Source organism: Crotalus tigris, unplaced genomic scaffold (genome assembly GCF_016545835.1).
Source record: "Crotalus tigris isolate CLP2741 ecotype Arizona unplaced genomic scaffold, ASM1654583v1 scf7180000017666.379230911805:20528666, whole genome shotgun sequence".
NCBI lineage: Eukaryota > Metazoa > Chordata > Lepidosauria > Squamata > Viperidae > Crotalus > Crotalus tigris.
This window is the reverse complement of record NW_024096552.1, coordinates 16,791,460-16,810,752: the sequence shown is the minus strand read 5'-3', so window position 1 is coordinate 16,810,752 and position 19,293 is coordinate 16,791,460. Positions and strand designations below refer to the sequence as shown.

The 19,293-nt window shown below is 42.4% G+C and overlaps 1 protein-coding gene across 3 annotated transcripts in view; it reads right to left on the bottom strand.

The window, feature by feature from the left end:
- The window catches only part of NT5C3A (5'-nucleotidase, cytosolic IIIA), a 72,349-nt gene that overhangs the window by 52,935 nt on the left and 121 nt on the right, over positions 1–19,293 (bottom strand). Inside the window, exon 1 of one of the 3 annotated variants that reach the window (XM_039336818.1) lies at positions 18,616–19,246. The exons of 1 other annotated variant lie outside the window; for it this stretch is intronic. In XM_039336818.1, the coding sequence (XP_039192752.1) occupies positions 18,616–18,753 (138 nt within the window). In that variant the 5' untranslated portion in view covers positions 18,754–19,246. Of the gene's footprint in view, positions 1–18,615; positions 19,247–19,293 lie in introns of those variants that run through there. One more of the 3 variants, XM_039336821.1, reaches the window with a different exon arrangement.

Genomic DNA, 19,293 nt, shown 5'->3' with positions numbered 1-19,293 from the left:
AACCGCCTCCTCTCCAGCAACTCCTCTGGAGACTCACCCTCGAGTGTGGCCCACATGGAGCAGCGCAGCCAAGGACATGACAGCCGGGCAGTGTAGACAAGACTCTGCCCTCAAACCCCATCATGCAGTTGATGCTGCAGGGCACGGGCAGAGGGTGTGGCTGCCATAGGGCTGCTGGGCTGCCTGGGCGATCTGTGGTGGGCCCTGGAGGCAGTGAGTGCTCCTGTGGGCAGGTGGGGTGGGGGATGGGGGGAAGAGCGGGAGCGGGAGCGGGTAGGGGTGTGGAGTGGGGGGGAATTTTTGGGCACTCGGTATCTAAAAGGTTTGCCATTACTAGGCTAGATCATGATTTATTCCAGGCATGCATCTACTCGGGAATTCCTGATCAGCTCCGTGCATGGTATCGCATGGCTGTGACCCTGGACATCAAGTTGGCCCACTGCAGGAAGCCCAGCGCCACCGAATCAAAACCATAACGAGGCCAGGAAAAATGTTTATTTGGGCGATGATCATCAACTACTCCTGCAGCCCACCAGACCTCCCATCAAGTGCTTTAGGTGTGTGCAGCAGGATCACCAAGCTGCCAATTGTCTGGCTCCTGCCACCATCACCAAGCTGAAAAAGCCACCATGGAGAGGATGAGAGAGATTGAACTGGGTACACCCAGACCAAGCCGTTGAGATTCTCCCTCCTACCCAGGGGAAGGGGGTTCCAGTCGAGCACCTACAATTGCCAGCGCCCTATGACAGTGACAATGATGGCAAGGATGACCCGATGGTAAGTCAGCCCATCCCATCTTTCACCACTGCTGCCAAATTTATACTGCCAAAGATGGGCACAGACGGACTTAAATGTCCTAATAGACTTGGGCTGCACAAGGTGCCTGATCAGTCTCCCAACTGTACTAAAATTAGGAATCTGTGCCAAGCTATTACCCATAACCATGAAATTCAAGCAGGCAGGTAGATCTTTGATTGGGGGTTCCCCTGCAACACATTTAACTGAACCAATCCCTTTGGAGATGGGACAACATTGGGAGATCATCCATTTTGTGGTTAACCCAAAAATGACTGAGACTGTGATTCTGGAATTAGCATGGCTTTACAAATGGTGCCCTACTATTTGTGGGAAAATAAGGTGGCTTGAGGCTAGCAACAGGACCCCTCCCGCCTTCCAAGACCAGCCTGATCAAGAGAGTAACAGGACCAGACTCACCCCATTTAAAATAGCAACTGGCAGGGAATTTGTTCCTGTGCCTGAGTACCCACAGCAACCCTCTCCTCACAAACTTTAAATCAGTGGGTGACATCCCTACATAGTGCTTGGGTAAATGTTAAGTGATCCCTAACCCAAACTGCTAAAGTATACAAGGAGCAAGCCGATAAGCAGCAAGAGACTGTTTTATGTAGGAGAGAAAGTCTACCTATCTACTAAGAATCTGAGATTGAAGTTACCCAGTAAGAAATTGGGACCTAAGTTCCTTGGTCCTTTCCCCATAGTCAAAATTATTAATCCTGTCACAAGCTCCCACGACTGTTAGGGAAAGTTTATCCCATCTTCCACTACAGTTTGTTAAAGCCAGTCTCAAGGTCCACATTAAGACCGATTCCGAAAAAGTACTGGACCCCATTATGGTGGAGGGTGAGACTCATTATGAAATAAAATACATTCTTGATTCTAGATTATATAAAAGAAAATTACAATACTTGGTGCAGTAGAAAGGGTATCCCTTATCAGAAGCTACTTGGGTGAAGAGTGGGGATGTAAAGGCAGAGATTAATACAGAAATTCTATGATAAACATTCTCAAAAGCCTAGGAGGGATTCCTAATTTGTGCTTCTGCTTCTTTCACAGGACTTGCTTTCTCTTTAGGGGGGATCTGTCTGTCAATTCTACAACGAATCTGGCTGCAGCCATTTTTGTCGTTCTAGATTGCCACAATAAAAGGAGGGGATGAAGGTATTTCTGATAGTCTAAACAAGAACAAATCTTGTGGGAACCAAGATCATTCCCATACTGAAGGGGAGAAGGAGGATTGTTTAATCAGAAAGCCCGCCAAGTAGTTCTATTAGATAGCATGAGTAGAGGGGTGGGAATTATTACACTGTATTACTTTAATTCTTGGGGGAAAGCTTAGATCTGGTTTCACTTTTGTTCATGCCAATATTATGTATCCAATAAACATGTTCTTTGAGGAACTTTCCTGCCTCGGAGTTCTGATTTATTTAGTCTCATTGAAAGGAACCATGACAGAGATATTATCTATTACTGAATATTTATTGGCTTTGTTCCAGGTTATCATTTTATATTATTTTATGTTTTATTAATATTAAGTACCGTATTTTCTGGCATATAAGATGACTTTCTAAACCATGCAAATCTTCTCCAAAGTCGGGGGTCGTCTTATATGCCCAGTCGTCTTATACGCCAGAAAATACCATATTTTCCGGCGTATAAGACGACTTTCTAACCATGCAAATCTTCTCCAAAGTCAGGGGTCATCTTATACGCCCAGTCGTCTTATACGCCGGAAAATACAGTAGGTAATATTACAGTTTTTGACCAGCATATTATTGATGCTAGTTCTGTTCTATTTTTAATGTGTTATTAAAGTCCAGAATCACATCTGCAAGATGGACAGAAATATATATTGGTTTAATAAAAAATAGAAGTACTGAAGTATTTCAACTATCCCAAATATAATCTATTACCATGACTTTGCTTCCATCCACACACTGGTATCCTAAACATGCATATACATTCATAAACATGGAACAGTATTATAGAGTCTGACACTAACCATCTTCTGATGATGAGGGAAGCATATAATCTTTGTGCTAATTTAACAATTCTAGTTATATGTTACCACAGTGTGATTGGTAACATAAACAATGGTTTTGATAGTGAAAAACTTTGAGATAAAACACATATTGAAAAATATTAACATTGGAGATATATATATAGCCAATATTGTAAATTTTCCAGAAATTTGCCTAATCCAATTTTTTAAACAATTCCAATTAATAGTGTTAATCAGCACTTTGTAAATCTTATTGTAGTGGAGTTGGGGGTGAGAATAGGGTCAGCTGAGAGGTTTTGTGGGAGCCCTGCTGATCTGGCAGGGAAATGAGGAGCTCCGGCAGCTGTTGTTTGGTTGGCGGTGTGGCGTGGCTCGGAGGAGGCAAAAAAAGCAGGTGAAGCTTTTTACTGATTTTTTTTGGTTGTGGGTAAGCCAGAGAGGGGGTGGAAGGAGGTGAAGTCTTTTATTGTTTGTTTTTTTCATTGCGGGCAAGTCAGACAGAGAAAAAGGGAGGGGGGGGAGGTGAAGCCTTTTACTGTTTTTTTGTTGCAGACAAGCCGGACGAAGGGAAATAGGGTAGGTCAGGGAAGTTTTACTTTTTTCACTTTGCTGGAACAAGCTGGGTAGAGGAAGAGCAAGGGAAGAGTTTGACTGGGTTGGATGTATTTTTTAGTGGGGAACAGTTAGAGCAGGGGTGTCAAACTCAATTTCATTGAGGGCTGCATCAGCATTACGGTTGCCCTCAGGGGGCCAGGTGGGTATGGCCAGGGTCGGTGTAGCCTACTGTATGGGGTGGAGTGGGTGTGGCCTAAAGAGTGGGCGTAGCCAGATCTACATCGTTTTCATCAAGGGTGTCTGTGGTGGCCTGGGCAGGAGTGGGACAGATCTGAGGGTCTCTGGCAGAAGGGGGTAGGACCAGGACAAGTGACAAGGCATGGTCCAATGGAGGAGTCTTACTGTTCCTCTCAGGCCATGCGGGGGGGCTGGATGGTGGTGCGGGCTGCCCGAAGCTAGATGGTGGTGCGGGCTGCCCGAAGCCCTGGGCAGCAGAGGTCAAATGCCCAGCCTGGCCCTTGAGCACTTGCAGCACCAAGCCCAGCCCCACTCCTCCAAAGGGGCTCCCAGCCGCACTTACTTCCTCCTCAAGGCTGCTGCTGCTATGCTTGCTCTCCTTAGCCAGGTTGCTCATGATGGGTACAAGGGCAAAGTCAGGGAGGCCCATTTGCTCTCCATGGGAGGAGACCCGGCTTTATATCCAAAGCTTCCTTAGCAATAGGATGGGAGACCCCAAAATAGGCCAGGAGGAGGGGGCAAGGGGATGGGGCAGCATCCCTCAGACCCTCCCTCTCCTTCTTTCCTAAGTACAGAGTGGTAGGAAAATATTTGAGATGAGGGAGGGAAAAAAACAGGCAAGAAATGCAGCTGGGTAGGTGTCACCTCCCCAGCATGCACCTAGGGGGCGGGGCTGACATGGCAGGGGCTGGTTCCTCACTGTTTTCAGATGGCTTTGTGGAGCTAAGACTGAATACGTTTCAGCATAGATGGCCACCACAAAATTGTACATTGGCTCCTGGCCAGCCTGGGCCAGAGCCAAGGCAGCGGGGGCCGTTTCCTTACTGTTTCCAGGATGGCTTCGCAGGCCACATGAAACCACTTCACGGGTGGCATCCGGCCCCCGGGCCTTGTGTTTGACATGTCTGAGTTAGAGAGAGAAGGAGGAGGAAGTAAAGAGGGTAGGTCAGGGAGGTTTTATTTTTTTCACTTTGCTGGAGCAAGCTGGAGGAGGCAAAGGGGATAGAGAAGGGCAGGATTACAGTGAGGGCAGAGAAAGATGAGGAGAATGGGGAAGGGAGGTCCCTGCAAGTTTCAGAGAGAGATTGACCACCTTCACATCACGCAAGCTGCTGTTACTAGGGGCTAACTACCATTGTCGTACGCAAGCTGCTGTTACCAGGGACAGATTGCCATCGGCTTATGCAGGCTACAATTACCAAGACTGATTACCATCGTCATATACAAGCTGCTGCTACCAGGGACGGACTACCATTGACTTACACAGGCTGCTGTTACCAGAACTGTTTACCATCGTAATCAGTCCTGTTACCAGGGACCGACCACCATTGCCCCCCTGTAAACTATGACTGCCTGAGATTGACTATCATTATTCCATGTGAGCTATTGCTGAGAGAGATCAACCATCATCACCTTGTGTGAGTGGCTGCTGGTTGTGACTGAGCATCACCGCACATCAGAGGTGCTGAAGTGAGAGACCCCTTAGACCGGCAGCCAGGTCAAGAGAAGGCCGGGGGGGACGGGCTTTAGTGGTCCCTACGGGGGTGGCACTACACATGGGGGCTCATCCAGGATTTCCTGTCCAACCTTTTCTCTTTTTAGAGGGTGGGTGGATAGCCTCACATAGGGATAGGAGTCAAGTGAGCAAAATGGACTCCACCTCTGTTACTCAGTGGTGTGAGGACCAGAATGAGGTAAAGATGAGTGTAGTAATAGATGTCCCTGATGATGTTTGGTCAGAAGAGCAAATTCTACAGACATTGAGGACCCTTGTCCCTGACCAGAGGATATATGTGATGGATACAAGAGTGGACCGGGACTTTTCCCATTTTTATGTGCTGTTGGAATGGAAGAAAAGTGTTCCGGAATGTTTTCAGGTTGAGATTCTTCAATTGACTGAGGATATTAGGGCAGGGGTGATATTCTCGACTGTTTGGGCCATGCTTTTGGCTAAACCATTGGGCCAAAAAAAGGAGACACATATTTCGTTTACTATAGGGACACCTGAGGCAGGATCTGTGCAGGCTGGGGGAAGCATGACCTCCATACAAAATTTGACTGGCAGCTATTGTGTGGGGGCTGGGTATAAGAAACTACTTATTTTCTTAGGGATGCAACCAGTACCAGAGGGGGAGGAAGTATATGAAACATGGATAGAGCAGGCAGTACAAGCAGTTGAAGAGTGGGATATACCAGATGTTCAAAAGAAGCAGAGGGTCAGAGAAGGTTTTTTTTTTTTGAAGAAATTTTATTGTTTTTTTTTCATTTTTACATAAAAGTGCTTAAGAAACAACGTGGTGATTGGGCTATCTATTATCCAAGAACAAAATCATACATATATCACATAGATTATTTCCTTAAAAGTTCCCTCTCTATTTCCCACATATTATTTTACCAATTAAAATTATTACATTTATAAAAAAAGCTCAATCAATCCAATCAGTCATCAATCACATTTCAATTATAAGAATCCAAGTCCTGTTTTTAAGCTTTACTATTTTAGAAATTACCATATTCCAATTAAGCTTATATAGACATATTAACACTTCGGGCATCCCTCATTTCTCTTTTCCCTATCATGATGGTTCTATTTAAAATAAATAAATTATCCCAAACAGCAACATCCTTACATTTTTTAAAATATAGCCTACTGCTTAAACTAATACATCATTTATTAATACTATTATTTCTCTTATCACAAATACCTCCTCTTCTCCCTCTATTACAAAATAGTTATCTTGGTTAAAATAAAGATATCAGTCCAAAGAACTACATTTTTGTCTATTTTAAATATATATTCTATCAATCAATTAAGTAAAATTTAGCCCAACTACTTATCATCTCTAATACCAAGTATTGTTACAAAAAAATCCTTTTACAGAATCACCTATTTCATTTGTTATTAAAACAATCCAAGTATCAACAACCTTTTTAACCCATTCAGTGGAATTTTAAACCACATTTTTAAACTTAACTCTAGCCTTCTTTCTATGCCAAACTGGTTTCCAAGATAAAGCCTCAGCATCATCAAACCTCAACATTTGAGTAAAGCTATTTCTCAATACATCAAAATAATCAAAGTTCTCTTCTCTTTCTTCCAATATTGTTTGAATAGTATAGTCAATTTTATTCCTTATTAAAGTTGCTAGTTGATTGTCTACATTGTCCCAATTTTCAATAACTTGAACCTGAATGTCAAGCTCTGTTATTTTTGGGAGATCAAATAGTTCAGTTAATGGTATTCTTTGATCATCAATGTTCTCCATAGATCGTAGAATTAATTTGCTCAGTAGTTTCTTACTGTAAGTTCATAATTGAATTGTAAGTGCAGTTCCTCTGTCTTGTTCAGTTGCATATCTTGCTGAGTGGGAACCTCTCTAGGGTTGATCTGTTCTTCCTCCATTATTCTTTGGTCTGTAGTTTGAACAGATGGTTGAAAGTCAATCTGTGGTTCTCTAGTATCATCTTTGATTTTTCTTCAAGATTTAATATAAGCTTTTATATAGTTTGTAGTTTCCAAAATCTTTTCCAATGTAAGTTCATAGTCAAGCTGTGGATAAGCTTCTTCCATTTCAATGGTGAAATACTTTCATCAAGAATAGTCTTTAATCTTTTAGTGGAGGCTATATTTCAAAAAGGTCAACAAATATCCACCTCCAAAGGTCAAATTCATCTTCAAATAGCAAAAACAATACAGTTGTAATGGCACTTTTCGCCACAAGATGTCCTCAGTGGACTGTAAACTCTTTCTTCCAAATAGATAAAAAATTATCTCTTTCGGAAACATAAAAAGCAAAAGCAGGTATCTGCAGTTTAACAGATAAAGTAAAAAAATATAGCGTTTCTTTTTTATTTTTTTTCAGGGCCCCTAGGTATCCCAAATTTTTTTTTAAAAAAAATCAAGTAGTCAATAACTATTTTAGTTCTTTTAAAACTTTCTTTCCCAAGTAGACAGAAACTGTTCTCTTAAGACAGGGAAGTGATCAAAAACATTTTACAGGCAAATAGTCAGGACAGAGAAAGGGAGGAAAGGTCTCACCCGGATTCACCACGGTGGTTCTTTATGCTTAGATGATTTTCTGATTTCGGCTGGCGCAGCAAAATGATCGGCCATTTTACTGGTTGATCTTCTCCATCGGCCCTACAGAGTTAGCTCGGACTGTAAGGGGAGCCGCCGCTCCACCGCAGCCGAGCAAAAGCCTCCTCAATGGTAGTTGCCCCTCCAGGGCGATTTAAGACCTGCATAAGAATCTACTGGTGGAGGGAAAACAATCAACAAAGAGAGAGATCTCTTTGTATGGCTGAACGTGCCACGAACCGGAAGTGGAAGTCAGGGTCAGAGAAAGTTTAAAGGGCCCTGCCGCGGAAGCTATTAGAAGTCCAATGTTGAGCCGAGGGCATTTTACTGTCCGTGACTCTCTCCCTATTGCATGATGAATTTAGATATGCTGAAACAGTTTCTAGCTTACTGTTTCGCTTTGAGCATATGTATCAAAAGAGAGCGAAAAGCCATCTGAGTATGTAAGATGACTGAACAAATTATACTAGGTTGTGGAAGGGGAGGGCTGGATCCAACTGAGGTAGAGCACGCCCGGATGGAGCAGCTTTCCTGGGGTGCTTTAGCCTCGGATTCTGTCTGGAATCAAATAAGGACTGAAGCTAAAGGGAGTATCTGGGAGTATAATGAGCTCATACGGAGAGTTATGGCAACGGAAGTGGTAGAGGAGGCCAAAGAGGGTATAGCCAATTTATCATCGAGATGGCCCCCAAGCACAGAGTGAGGAAGGGTGGAGAGGATGATGATCAGCTGAGAACTATGCAAGCTCAGATATCGAACTTAAGCAGGATGGCCTCATGGATGGCAATGGGTGGTCCGCCTCCAAATAGAGGTCGGGACAGATCAGCAGGTGGGGGGAATTGGCCCTTTCACCTCAGCCAACAATCTGGCAAGGTCAGTGATTTGTTACAACTGTGGGGATATAGGACATTATAGCTGTACTTGTACAAAACCATATAGAAGATCAGGGAATTCAGTTCAGTTGGGACACTATCGAAGGCCCCAGTGAGGGAGCCAACTGGGTGCCCAGCAATATCAGCTAGCTCCAATCAAAGGGGTGAATGAGGGCAGGTTTGGTTGTCACCCCCCATGAGTGGATGTCCCTCAAAGCTCCTATCAGTGATGGGAGTATCGTCTTTAACAAGAGACTCCATATCTTAGAACCCTCCGAAGTCAGAGCGATAGGGTCCCAGCAACAGTCTTTGGGGACTCAAGTATGGACTATTGAACCAGATGCTGTGTCTCTCACTGCCAAAATTCCTAAATAGCTGGTGGGCCCCTCCCCAATGGTGCCAGTACAAGTGGAGGGTATTTATACAAGGGCCCTCTTGGATTCAGGTGCACAAGTGACGTTATTATATCGGGATATTTATGATAGGCACCTGAGGCATATACCCACACAGAAGTTGGACGATTTGAAGATTTGGAGAACTGGGACCGAGAAGTTCCCATATGATGGGTACCTGCCCATCCAGCTAACATTTGGATCCTCTGTTGCTGGGTATACAGAGACTTTTGACATCTTGGCCATTGTGTGTGCCCACCCTCAGGAGCTAGTCAGGGCTCGTTGATTGTGGGGACAAATACCAACTTAGTTAGGCTTTTGCTCACCCCAATTGTCCCATTAGAGAACGATTCGGTTATAGGGGATGTTCATCCCATACTGCAGACAGCATACCAACACTTGATGCGGGAGCAACAGGCCCTGGCAGAGGGGGGTGGGGCAGTTGTGGAAGTTAGATCTAGTGAAGAGGATACTACAACCAGGGGAGGTGGCGTGCTTGCGGGCCTCTGTTAGATTAGACTGGGAACAGCCTGGCCCTTACCTTATCCTTGAATCCAATCCTAGAAGGCAGAATGCCGGAGTGGAGGTAATTCCAGACGTGGTCTCTACAAAGGCCCTATAGCAGGCCAGTAGGTAAGTATTAAGTAGGTAATATTACAGTCTTTGACCAGCATATTGTTGATACTAGTTCTGTACTATTTTTAATGTCTTATTAAAGTCCAGAATCACATCTGCAAGATGGGCAGAAATATATACTGGTTTAATAAAAAATAGAAGTACTGAAGTATTTCATTATCCTAAATATAATCTATTACCATGACTTTGCTTCCATCCAACACTGGTATCCTAAACATGCTTATGGGCAAGGTAATTCAGAAGGCAGCATATACATTCATAAACATAGAACAGTATTATAGAGTCTGGCACTAATCATCTTCTGATGATGAGGGAAACATACAATGTTTATGCTAATTCAACTATTCTAGCTATATGTTACCAAGTTTGATAGTGAAAAACTTGAGATAAAGCACATATTGAAAAATATTAACATTGGAGAAATATATAGCCAATGTCTATATATTGTATAAATTTTCCAGAAATTTGTCTAATCCATTTTTTTAACCAATTCCAATTAACAGAATCACTATTGTTGTGATTCCGTGCCAGCCTGTGATCCCAGCAGCTGAGTCCAGGGAATCAGAGGAAGAGGAGGAGGGGCCTGGGAGCCATCAGAGTTGGAGGAGGGTTCTGATGAGTTACAAGACTTACAAAGTGAGGAAGAACCTGGCCCCTCCACTCATGATCAAGCTGAAAGCCAGCTGTACTGGGAGGATGAGTCAGACTCGGAGGAAGCACACCTGGAAGACCACAGAGATGCTCTTAAACGTAGGCAGGTCACATGAGTAAATCAGGGGGAGGCAATGGGTCAACTCAAGGGGAGAAGTAGGAAGCAGTGAGAAGCCACGCCTTGGGGGCTGCGTAACAAAAAGGGAATGTGTGGGCAGGGCTGGTTGCTGGAGGCAACCGATTGCAAAGAACTTCAGTGTCAAGGGATCATGGTCTGTTTGTTTTGCTTGCGAATTATTTCTTGTTTTGATTTGTGCTCTGTTTTGCTTTTGAACAAACTATCCATTGGAAAAGTGTTCCGTTGCTTTTGTTTTGTGGGAAAATTATCAGAACTGTATTGGTTGGTTTTCCCAGCCTACTGTTAAAAGAGGGGTTGTCCTTTTAAGTAACAAGGACGTACATAGGCTGGGACAGAACTATGTAAATCTTATTGTAGTGGATCTGGGGTGAGAACGGGGTTGGCTGAGAGGTTTTGCAGGAGCCCTGCCGATCCGACAGGGAAATGAGGAGCTCTGGCAGCTGTTGTTGGGCTGGCGGCAGGAGGGCTCAGAGGAGGGAAGAAAAAGGAGGTGAAGCCATTTACTGATTTCTTTTTGTTGCAGGCAAGCCAGATGGAGGGGGGGGAGAGAGGGGGGAGATAAAGCCTTTTACTGTTTTTTTGTTGCGGACAAGCTGGACGAAGGGAAATAGAGAGGGTAGGTCAGGGAAGTTTTACTTTTTTCACTTTGCTGGAGCAAGCTGGGTAGAGGAAGAGTGCAGGAAGAGTTTGACCGGGTTGAACATATTTTTTAATGGGGAAAAGTTAGAGGGATAAGGAGGGGGAAGTAAAGAGGATAGAGGTCAGGGAAGTTTTATCTTTTTTCCTTTACTGGAACAAGCTGGAGGAGGCAAAAGGGGCAGAGAAGGGGAGGATTACATGGAGTGAGGGCAGAGAGAGATGAGGAGAGTGGGGAAGGGAGGTCCCTGCAAGTTCCAGAGAGAGATTGACCACCTACACACCACGTAAGCTGCTGTTACCAGGGGCTGGCTAGCATTGTTGTATGCAAGATGCTGTTACCAGAGATGGACTACCATCGGCTTATGCAAGCTGCAGTTACCAGGACTGATTATCATTGTCATATACAAGCTGTTGCTACCAGGGACGGACTACCATCGGACTTATGTAGGCTGCTGTTACCAGGACTGATTACCATCGTCATATACAAGTTGCTGTTACCAGGGACTGATCACCATTGCCCCCCTGTAAGCTGTGACTGCCTGAGATCAACCATCATTATCCCACGTGTTACCATCGAGAGAGATTGACCATCGTCACCTCATGTGAATGGCTGCCAGTTGTGACTGAACATCACTGTACTAGATGCCACTGTTAATCAGAGGTGCCAAAGTGAGAGATCCTTGGACCGGCAGCCAGGTCAAGAGAAGGCTGCCCCCACCCAGACTTTAGCAGTCCCTACAGGACTGGCTGTACATTATGATTCAATTTTATTGGACAAATCTACTTACTTTGTATGGATCAATGATATTTTAATAGTTCTATCTCTGCATTATTTGTTTGTACAGAATTACAAACCAAACCAGCATTTTTTTTACTGTATGTTAAAGCAAAAAAGTCACAACAGTCTCCATTGCATTTAAGCAATAGTATTAGGAATTGCTGGATAACAGTCTTATCAACAGAACAATCAGAATAATTACTGTTTCTCATGGTTTCATTGAGTATTCAGATCTTCTAAGTAAAATAAAAAAATAAAAAATAACCATAATGAAGATCAAATTGATTTATTCTCCAAATTTAAAGTCTAATTTGGAAAATCTCTTTGAATCCTAAGGTAGCCAGACTATATTTAACCCAAATCTGTTTATTCAGCATTAAGTGCCATTATTTCAAGACTCACTTCCTATGCATATCTTCAATCTTTGTTTACAATTCTTATTTAAGCATATAAAAATATTTTCTCTTATTTTCCTTATTTAAGCATATCAAAATCTTTTTCTCAAGGAAAAAATAAACCATGAAAACCATAAAATAAACCATAAAAAAATAAACTATTGAACCGAAAGAATGGACAAAAATTTACAACCTTGGATTAGACCTAATGGTACATTAGAACAGAAACTATCTGCATACTACCAAAAACTCTCAAGTCTGATACTTTGTAACTCTCAGTGCATCATGGAGCAACAATTTTTGAGTAACATAGGCTAAATTACAGAATATATCCAAAATTTGGGACTCATGACTCCTGTGAGATTAAAATTTTGTTAAGTTGTTGCTGCTTCAATACCATTATTCCTTCCAACTACTCTTTCCAGAACATGTAGGTTACATTGTACAAGAAAAGATAGAAGGGACATACTTTTTTTTCTATCTCCCTTTCCTATCTCCCGCATAGGATGGATAGCACTGGTTGTTTTGAAACTGAGGCAAAAATTTAAAATATCTTCATGGCAATGGCTGGTGAGGAAATATGAGGGTGAAGTTTTCCTGCGGCTCCCTTTGTTCTCCTTCCCCACAACACAGGCAGGCCATTCCATGGATCAGCCAATGGGGGGAGGAGGAAGAGGCTTCACTGGAGTCTCCTGAGAGTCATAAGAGGAGGGGAAAGGACACAAGCCTGAATTATAAGTGGAAAAAAGAATGGCCCAATGGATCATGGGTTGTCTAGTGAAATCTAACAGCTTCATTGCTTTCAGAGAAATTATTTTTTTTATCCAAATACTGTTTATTTGAAATATTTAAGAACTGCTCATCTTTCTTACATTGAGTGGGATACTTTTAAATATTAAAAGCATAAAAAGGTATATAAAATTTAAAATCCTCAAGGGATATTAAGAATTAGTAGTATAGGTAATCCCTGAGTTACGAGCATTCACTTAATGCTCGTTCAAAGTTACATGATGAGCACCCCCTAGTGCTTACGAGCAATTTGCAAAATTACGAGTATTGCAGCACCACAGCAGTTGTTCGTCCTTACAAGTGACCGCAGTGGCTCAGCAACACTCACCCGGGTTATTCCCTGCCTCCACCGTGGGTCTCCCTAGGCAGCAGGCCTTCAATACTCATCCTGCGAAGATGGAGAATCTTCGCTTTCTTGGCTGCTCCAGGCCTTCGGTATGTTTGCAGAGAATGGAGTCCTAAAATAATGCAAGATGATGCAAGATCAGTGGAGAGAGATCTCACACTACTGATCTTGCATGATCACATGGTTCTTTAGGCCTCTGTTCTCTCCAACAGAAAACAAAATTGAAGCCGGGGGACACTTCGACGTGCCTCCGGAAGCTGGATTGGAGCTCCAGAGGCCTAGAAAAGACCTCTGCCACCCGGATCTATAGCTGCAGAGATATTTCGCATGCCCCCTGCGGCCAATCCAGGCTCCGGAGACCTGGAAAAGACCTCTGCTGCCTGGATCTATGGCAATGGAGCAATTTTGCGCCCCCTTGTGGCACAATCCAGGCTCCAAAGACCTTTTCCAAATCTCCGGAGCCTGGATCCATGGCCACGGAGCAATTTTGTGCCCCCCAGCAGCCCGATCTGGGCTCCGGAGGTCTGGAAAAGAACTCTGGAACCCAGACATATGGCTGTGGAGTGATTACATGCCTCCCACGGCCCAATCCAGGCTCTGGAGGCCTTTTCCAAGCCTCCGGAGCCTGGATCCATGGCCATGGAGCGATTTTGTACCCCCCCAGTCGCCTGATCCAGGCTCCGGAGGTCTGGAAAAGAATTTTGGAGCCCAGACCTATGGCCGTGGAATGATTGTTGACCCCCCCATGGTCGGATCTGGGCTCTGGAGGCCTTTTTCAAGCCTCCGGAACCTGGATCCATGGCCATGGAGCTGCCCAATCTGGGCTCTGGAGTCTTGGAAAAGGTCTCTGGACTCATATTGGGCTGCGGGGGGCGCAAAATCACTTCACAGCCATGGATCCGGGCTCCGGAGGCTTGGAAAAGGCCTCTGGAGCCTGAATTAGGCCATGGGAGGGGCCACAAAATTGCTCTGCAGTCATAGATCTGTGCTCCAGAGGTCTTTTCCAGGCCTCCGAAGCCCAGATCAAGCCACTGGGGGGCAGAAAATCGCTTTGCAGCCATTGATCTGGGCTCCGGAGGGCTGTGGATAAGTTCCCTGGCCTCAGATCTGGGCAGCAGCAGGAACCGTAACAGAGAGGAGACAGACCTTTTCCAGGTGAGTCCCACACAGCAGGAAGGGAGGGGAAAACATGAGATATCTTAGTGGATCGGGGAGGCCTTGGGGACCTGTTCCATCACTAGGCCCTCCATGGCCTTCCCCACGGAGATACTTCATGTTTACTTAACGAGCCGTGTGCATTTTAACAAGCAAGAGAGTAATCTCAATAAAGGAATGAGATTCACTCTACGAGTTTTTGAGTTATGAATGGAATGGACAGCTCTATTACACTTGTAACTCGAGGACTACCTATAGTAGTTTTAACTATTCAGTCGTGTCTGACTTTTGGTGACTTTATGGGTAAGTGCTCTCTATGCTACCCTGTCAAGCACAGCTTCTTTTAGTTGTTCATCTTTATATCAGCTTTGATGGTATCAAGCCAGCAAGTTTTTTTGCTTGCCCCTTCTCCTTGATCCACTAACCATTCTTAGCATCACTGACTTCTCCAGTGAATTTGCACTGATGAAATGGCAAAGTAAATCAGATATAGACTTGTGATTTTGGCCTCTAGTGATGTTTCTGGTTTTCTGTGATTCAGGACCTCTCTGTTAGTTGTTCATGGTATTCGCAATAATTTACTGCCAATAACACAGTTCAAAGATGTCAATTGTTCTTTGTTCAGTCATTCTTAGTGTCCAATTCTCATACTCATACATTATTTTAGGATAGATTATTGCTCTAACTAGCCTGATTTTTATATTTATATCAATATCTCTGATTTTTCAGATCTTATTCATCTAACCTTTGCAGTGTGGCCTAAGGTTATCTTGCATTTGATTTCAGGTGTACAACTGCCATCTTGAACAATTTTTGATCCAAGGAAGATAAATTCTTGAACTACTTCAATTTCTTCCTTGTTGATTTTAAGCATCTCATATCCATTTACAGCTATTGTCATTATCATTTTCTTAAAGTTAAGACTCAATCCTACTTTTTCACTTTCATCCTTGATTTTCCAGATTATTTTTTCTAGGTCCTCCTTATTTTCAGCCAATAGTATTGTATTGTCTGTATACCACAAATTATTTATGGTTCTACCTCCAATCTTCACTTCCAATTCAGGTAGTTACAGATCTATTTTCTGCATGATCACTTCAGAGTAGACTGTATAAAAATGGTGATAAAATACGGATCTTTTTGGGTCCTGAAGCCACTGATATGTAATCCATATCTCTAGATATAGGCAATGATGTTAATTGGCACTGGCTTTAGTAATGTTGCAAGTATTTCATCAATACCTGGGGCTTCCCAATTCAATAATTTCTCCATGGCACATTTTACTTCTTCTTTCAAGATATTTGGTTCTTTATTAATTGGGCTGTCATCACTGTCATCTTGATGGTAAGTCAAACTGCTGTAAGGTCTTTCTGACTATTCTTTCCATCTATTCTTGATCTTCTGCTGGTCACTTAGTACATTCCCGTTGCAGTCTTTAATCATTCCTTTCCATGCTAAAAAGCTAGACTAAATCATTTTTACTACAGCAAACATGGACTTAGTACGTCCCTTCCTGTTAGGTTCTTCCAGACGATGCCACTGCTTCTCCCACTGCCTATTTCTATCTTTCCTGGCTTCTCATTGGAAAATTGTATTCAGTCTTTTAACCTCATCCTCATTACCTTTGGCTCTGGCCACCCTACACTTATCAGCTATTTTGATGGTGTCATCAGATAGTTACTTGTTTGTTTTTTTTGGTTTGGGGCATGACACATACTTTCCAGAAATTTCCATGATGTTATCTTGGATCCCTCATCACTGTTCATCTTGATGTTTCCTTTCAAGCCTATTCTTAATCTATGGAGTACATAGGTGAGATGCTATCCACATTGAATTTTTAGGGCGTAGCACTTTTTTTCACTTTGCATAACTTGAGCTATTAGTGGCTAACACTAATAGCTGAGGGTCTGAGCTACAATCAGTGCCAGGAAGTGTTTTAAGACATGCAAGTGAACCTTTCAAATATTGCTGGCATAAAATGAAATCTATTTGATTTTGATATTGTCCATTTGGTGCTGTCCACATGTATAAATGTTGCTTGTGTTGAACAAATGTGTTCATTATGCTGAGATGATTTTCCTAGCAAAATTGCACTACTAGGTGATTGCCAAATTCATTCCATTCACTTAGTCCAAATTTATCTACTATTCTTGCAACTTCTCCATGGCCTACATTTGCATCGAAATCACCCATAGCATACAAAAAATCCTTTTTTGGTATTTGCTTGAGAGCATATGAAGTTCACTGCAAAAAAAGTTTAATTTCACGATCATTTGAGTCTATAGTTGGAGCATAGATTTGTAATATGGTGATGTTCAGTGGCTTGCCTCAAATTTGGATAAATTTTATGCAATCACTATATGCTTTGTGATTCTCAATCCCTTTAGCCCCTTGTTTCATTACAATTACAAATACAATTCATTTTTGTTTGATATCATTTTCAGAAAAATAAATCATAAATTTGTCTGATTTGAATTGACCACTGTATGTCTAGTGTAACTCACGGATGCCAAGGACATCTATGTTTGCTCTTTTTACAATTTTGAGTTTCCCAGGAACATGCCTCTACGATTCCATATTCCAATTTGATATAACTTTGGCTTCTTTTGTCATGGGCACTGTCAGTTGTTGGGCTTCCCGAAGGCTTTCCTCCAACATTATAACAATCCTGACTACTAAAATCTAGTCCTTGTTCCTCTCCAGGACCTTGCAGACTACTATTCAGCCTGGGAGGGTCTGTTGTTGGTATTCATATAAGTCATCTTGAATTATCGTCATAAAATATTCTGGTGAGATTTTTTTTTACAGGGTAGTTTACCATTGCTTTCCCTAATCCTCCCAATTTATCTGGGCTTGGGACTGGTATATAGTTGATGAATTAATATCCATATGGCTGGGTATTAAGAATTAAAATTAATTACATTCTGTTAAGGATGCATTGTTCATTGAACTACGAGTAGAATTATGTGCATAAAAATTGCTCAAATTTTGACTGGCCACTTTTGAGCCCTATACTATTAATCTAAAATACAATTTAGCACCTTACTATCTCATCATAAGATGGTAGAGGACAGGAAGACCTGGAGGAACATTGTCCATGGGGTTGCAATGGGTCGGACACGACTTTGCAACTAGCAACAACAAATCTCATCATAAACACACTATTATTATCTTAACCATATTAGAATACAATTTTTTGATTCTCATGACATACTAGGTACATTGGCTACAGTTCCATAACACTGAACTATAACGGACTAGTTTACAGTTCAGTATGTTGTACAAACCCAACCACCACTGAATTGTATAGATAAATACTTTCATGCTTCCCAGCCTTTCCTATTAGTTTCATTCTTAGCTTTCAAGGAATCATATACGGTCAATTTTGGAATTTCAGTGTAATATGTATCTGACTACTTTCAGATGATAAATGAATCCCCGCTTATATTAAAGAATACAAAATAATTATTTTGCAAGTATATCTGCTTGTGAGTATCCCATAGATATTGCCTAACTTGATATTTAGTGTAATTCAGCAGTTTTAACTTTCCTCTCTGTAATGAAAAAATGTAAATTAAGTTAATAGTGTATTAAGTGATAAAAGCATGTGTCTTTTGGCAATTTGCGACAGATGTCTATCAGTAATTGACTAAAGCAATCTGATAACTTCTTACTCAAAATATCTTCAGATAAAAATCTCAAGTGAACTAACATAATTTCTTCATTGATTAAAAGTGATAATGGTCATATTAGTGCAGTCTCATGAATACAATTCCAGGCTGCCAACAAACTTGCTTATTGAATAACCTGGAAATGAATATTAAAAGTGCAAACAAAGCCTTATGTGTATACCCTATGTCATTGGATTGCAAACTATATATTCTATATATACACTTAAATTATATCAACTTAAGTCAGCTACATCTGTCTGATTTATCAACTTCCTTCCGCATCATTTCCAACTGGTAAACAAAGAATTATTAACTCAATTTTATTCGTTTTCAGAGGACTATAGCCAAATCCTAAGTATTTTATACTCCTACCCCAATTCTATTCGTTAGCATTCATTTTCATGCTTGCTCGGCTGCAAGTCTTGATGACATCCGGAGGGAAGGCACAAAACTGAACATTTAGAATCCTAAAGCGTTCTTACCATCTCTATAATCTTCGTTTTCCTGCCCGTTTTCTTCTTTACAGTGAAGATGTATTGGGCCAGGACTACTCCCCCGACCAGGGCGCACACACTGGCGCTGGCCACTGCTCCCATTTTGGCTACGGCGCTCTTGTCCATCGCGGCACACTTACACACCAGCTTTGGAACGGAACCGAACAGAAATTTTGGCTTGGTGTCAGAATCTGAACTGCCGGCAAGCCACAAAGTAAGTTTCTCAGGCCCTGCACGCCGCTGCCTGCCGTCCTGGATCGTCGTGGTATCCCTGTCCCTTCGTCAAAGCGCCGTTAAATGGGAAAGTTAAGTGAATCCGTCTCCTTCTGCCTCAGAGGCTCCACTCCTTTTCTTACCAGGAAGTGTGTATAGTCTATAAGAGGAACGGCGATTGACCCTAAAAAACGTTCTTCATTTGATCTGAGCAAGCGACTAGTAAGACTATTAGCAACGGCCCGACGGAGCCAGTGGACGAAACTATCTTACTTCACAACGGGGTGCAGTAGTTTCTCTTTTGTCTTTCTAGTTACTTTAATTCAGAACAAGCCTTCCGTTTCTCTCTTTATATTATAAAATTGAACCTAAAAATAAGATGCCGGGGAAGGAATACTTCCACCTTTCATAGATATTTCTCTCTTTGTATGCCTAGTAGTACAATCCAATCTA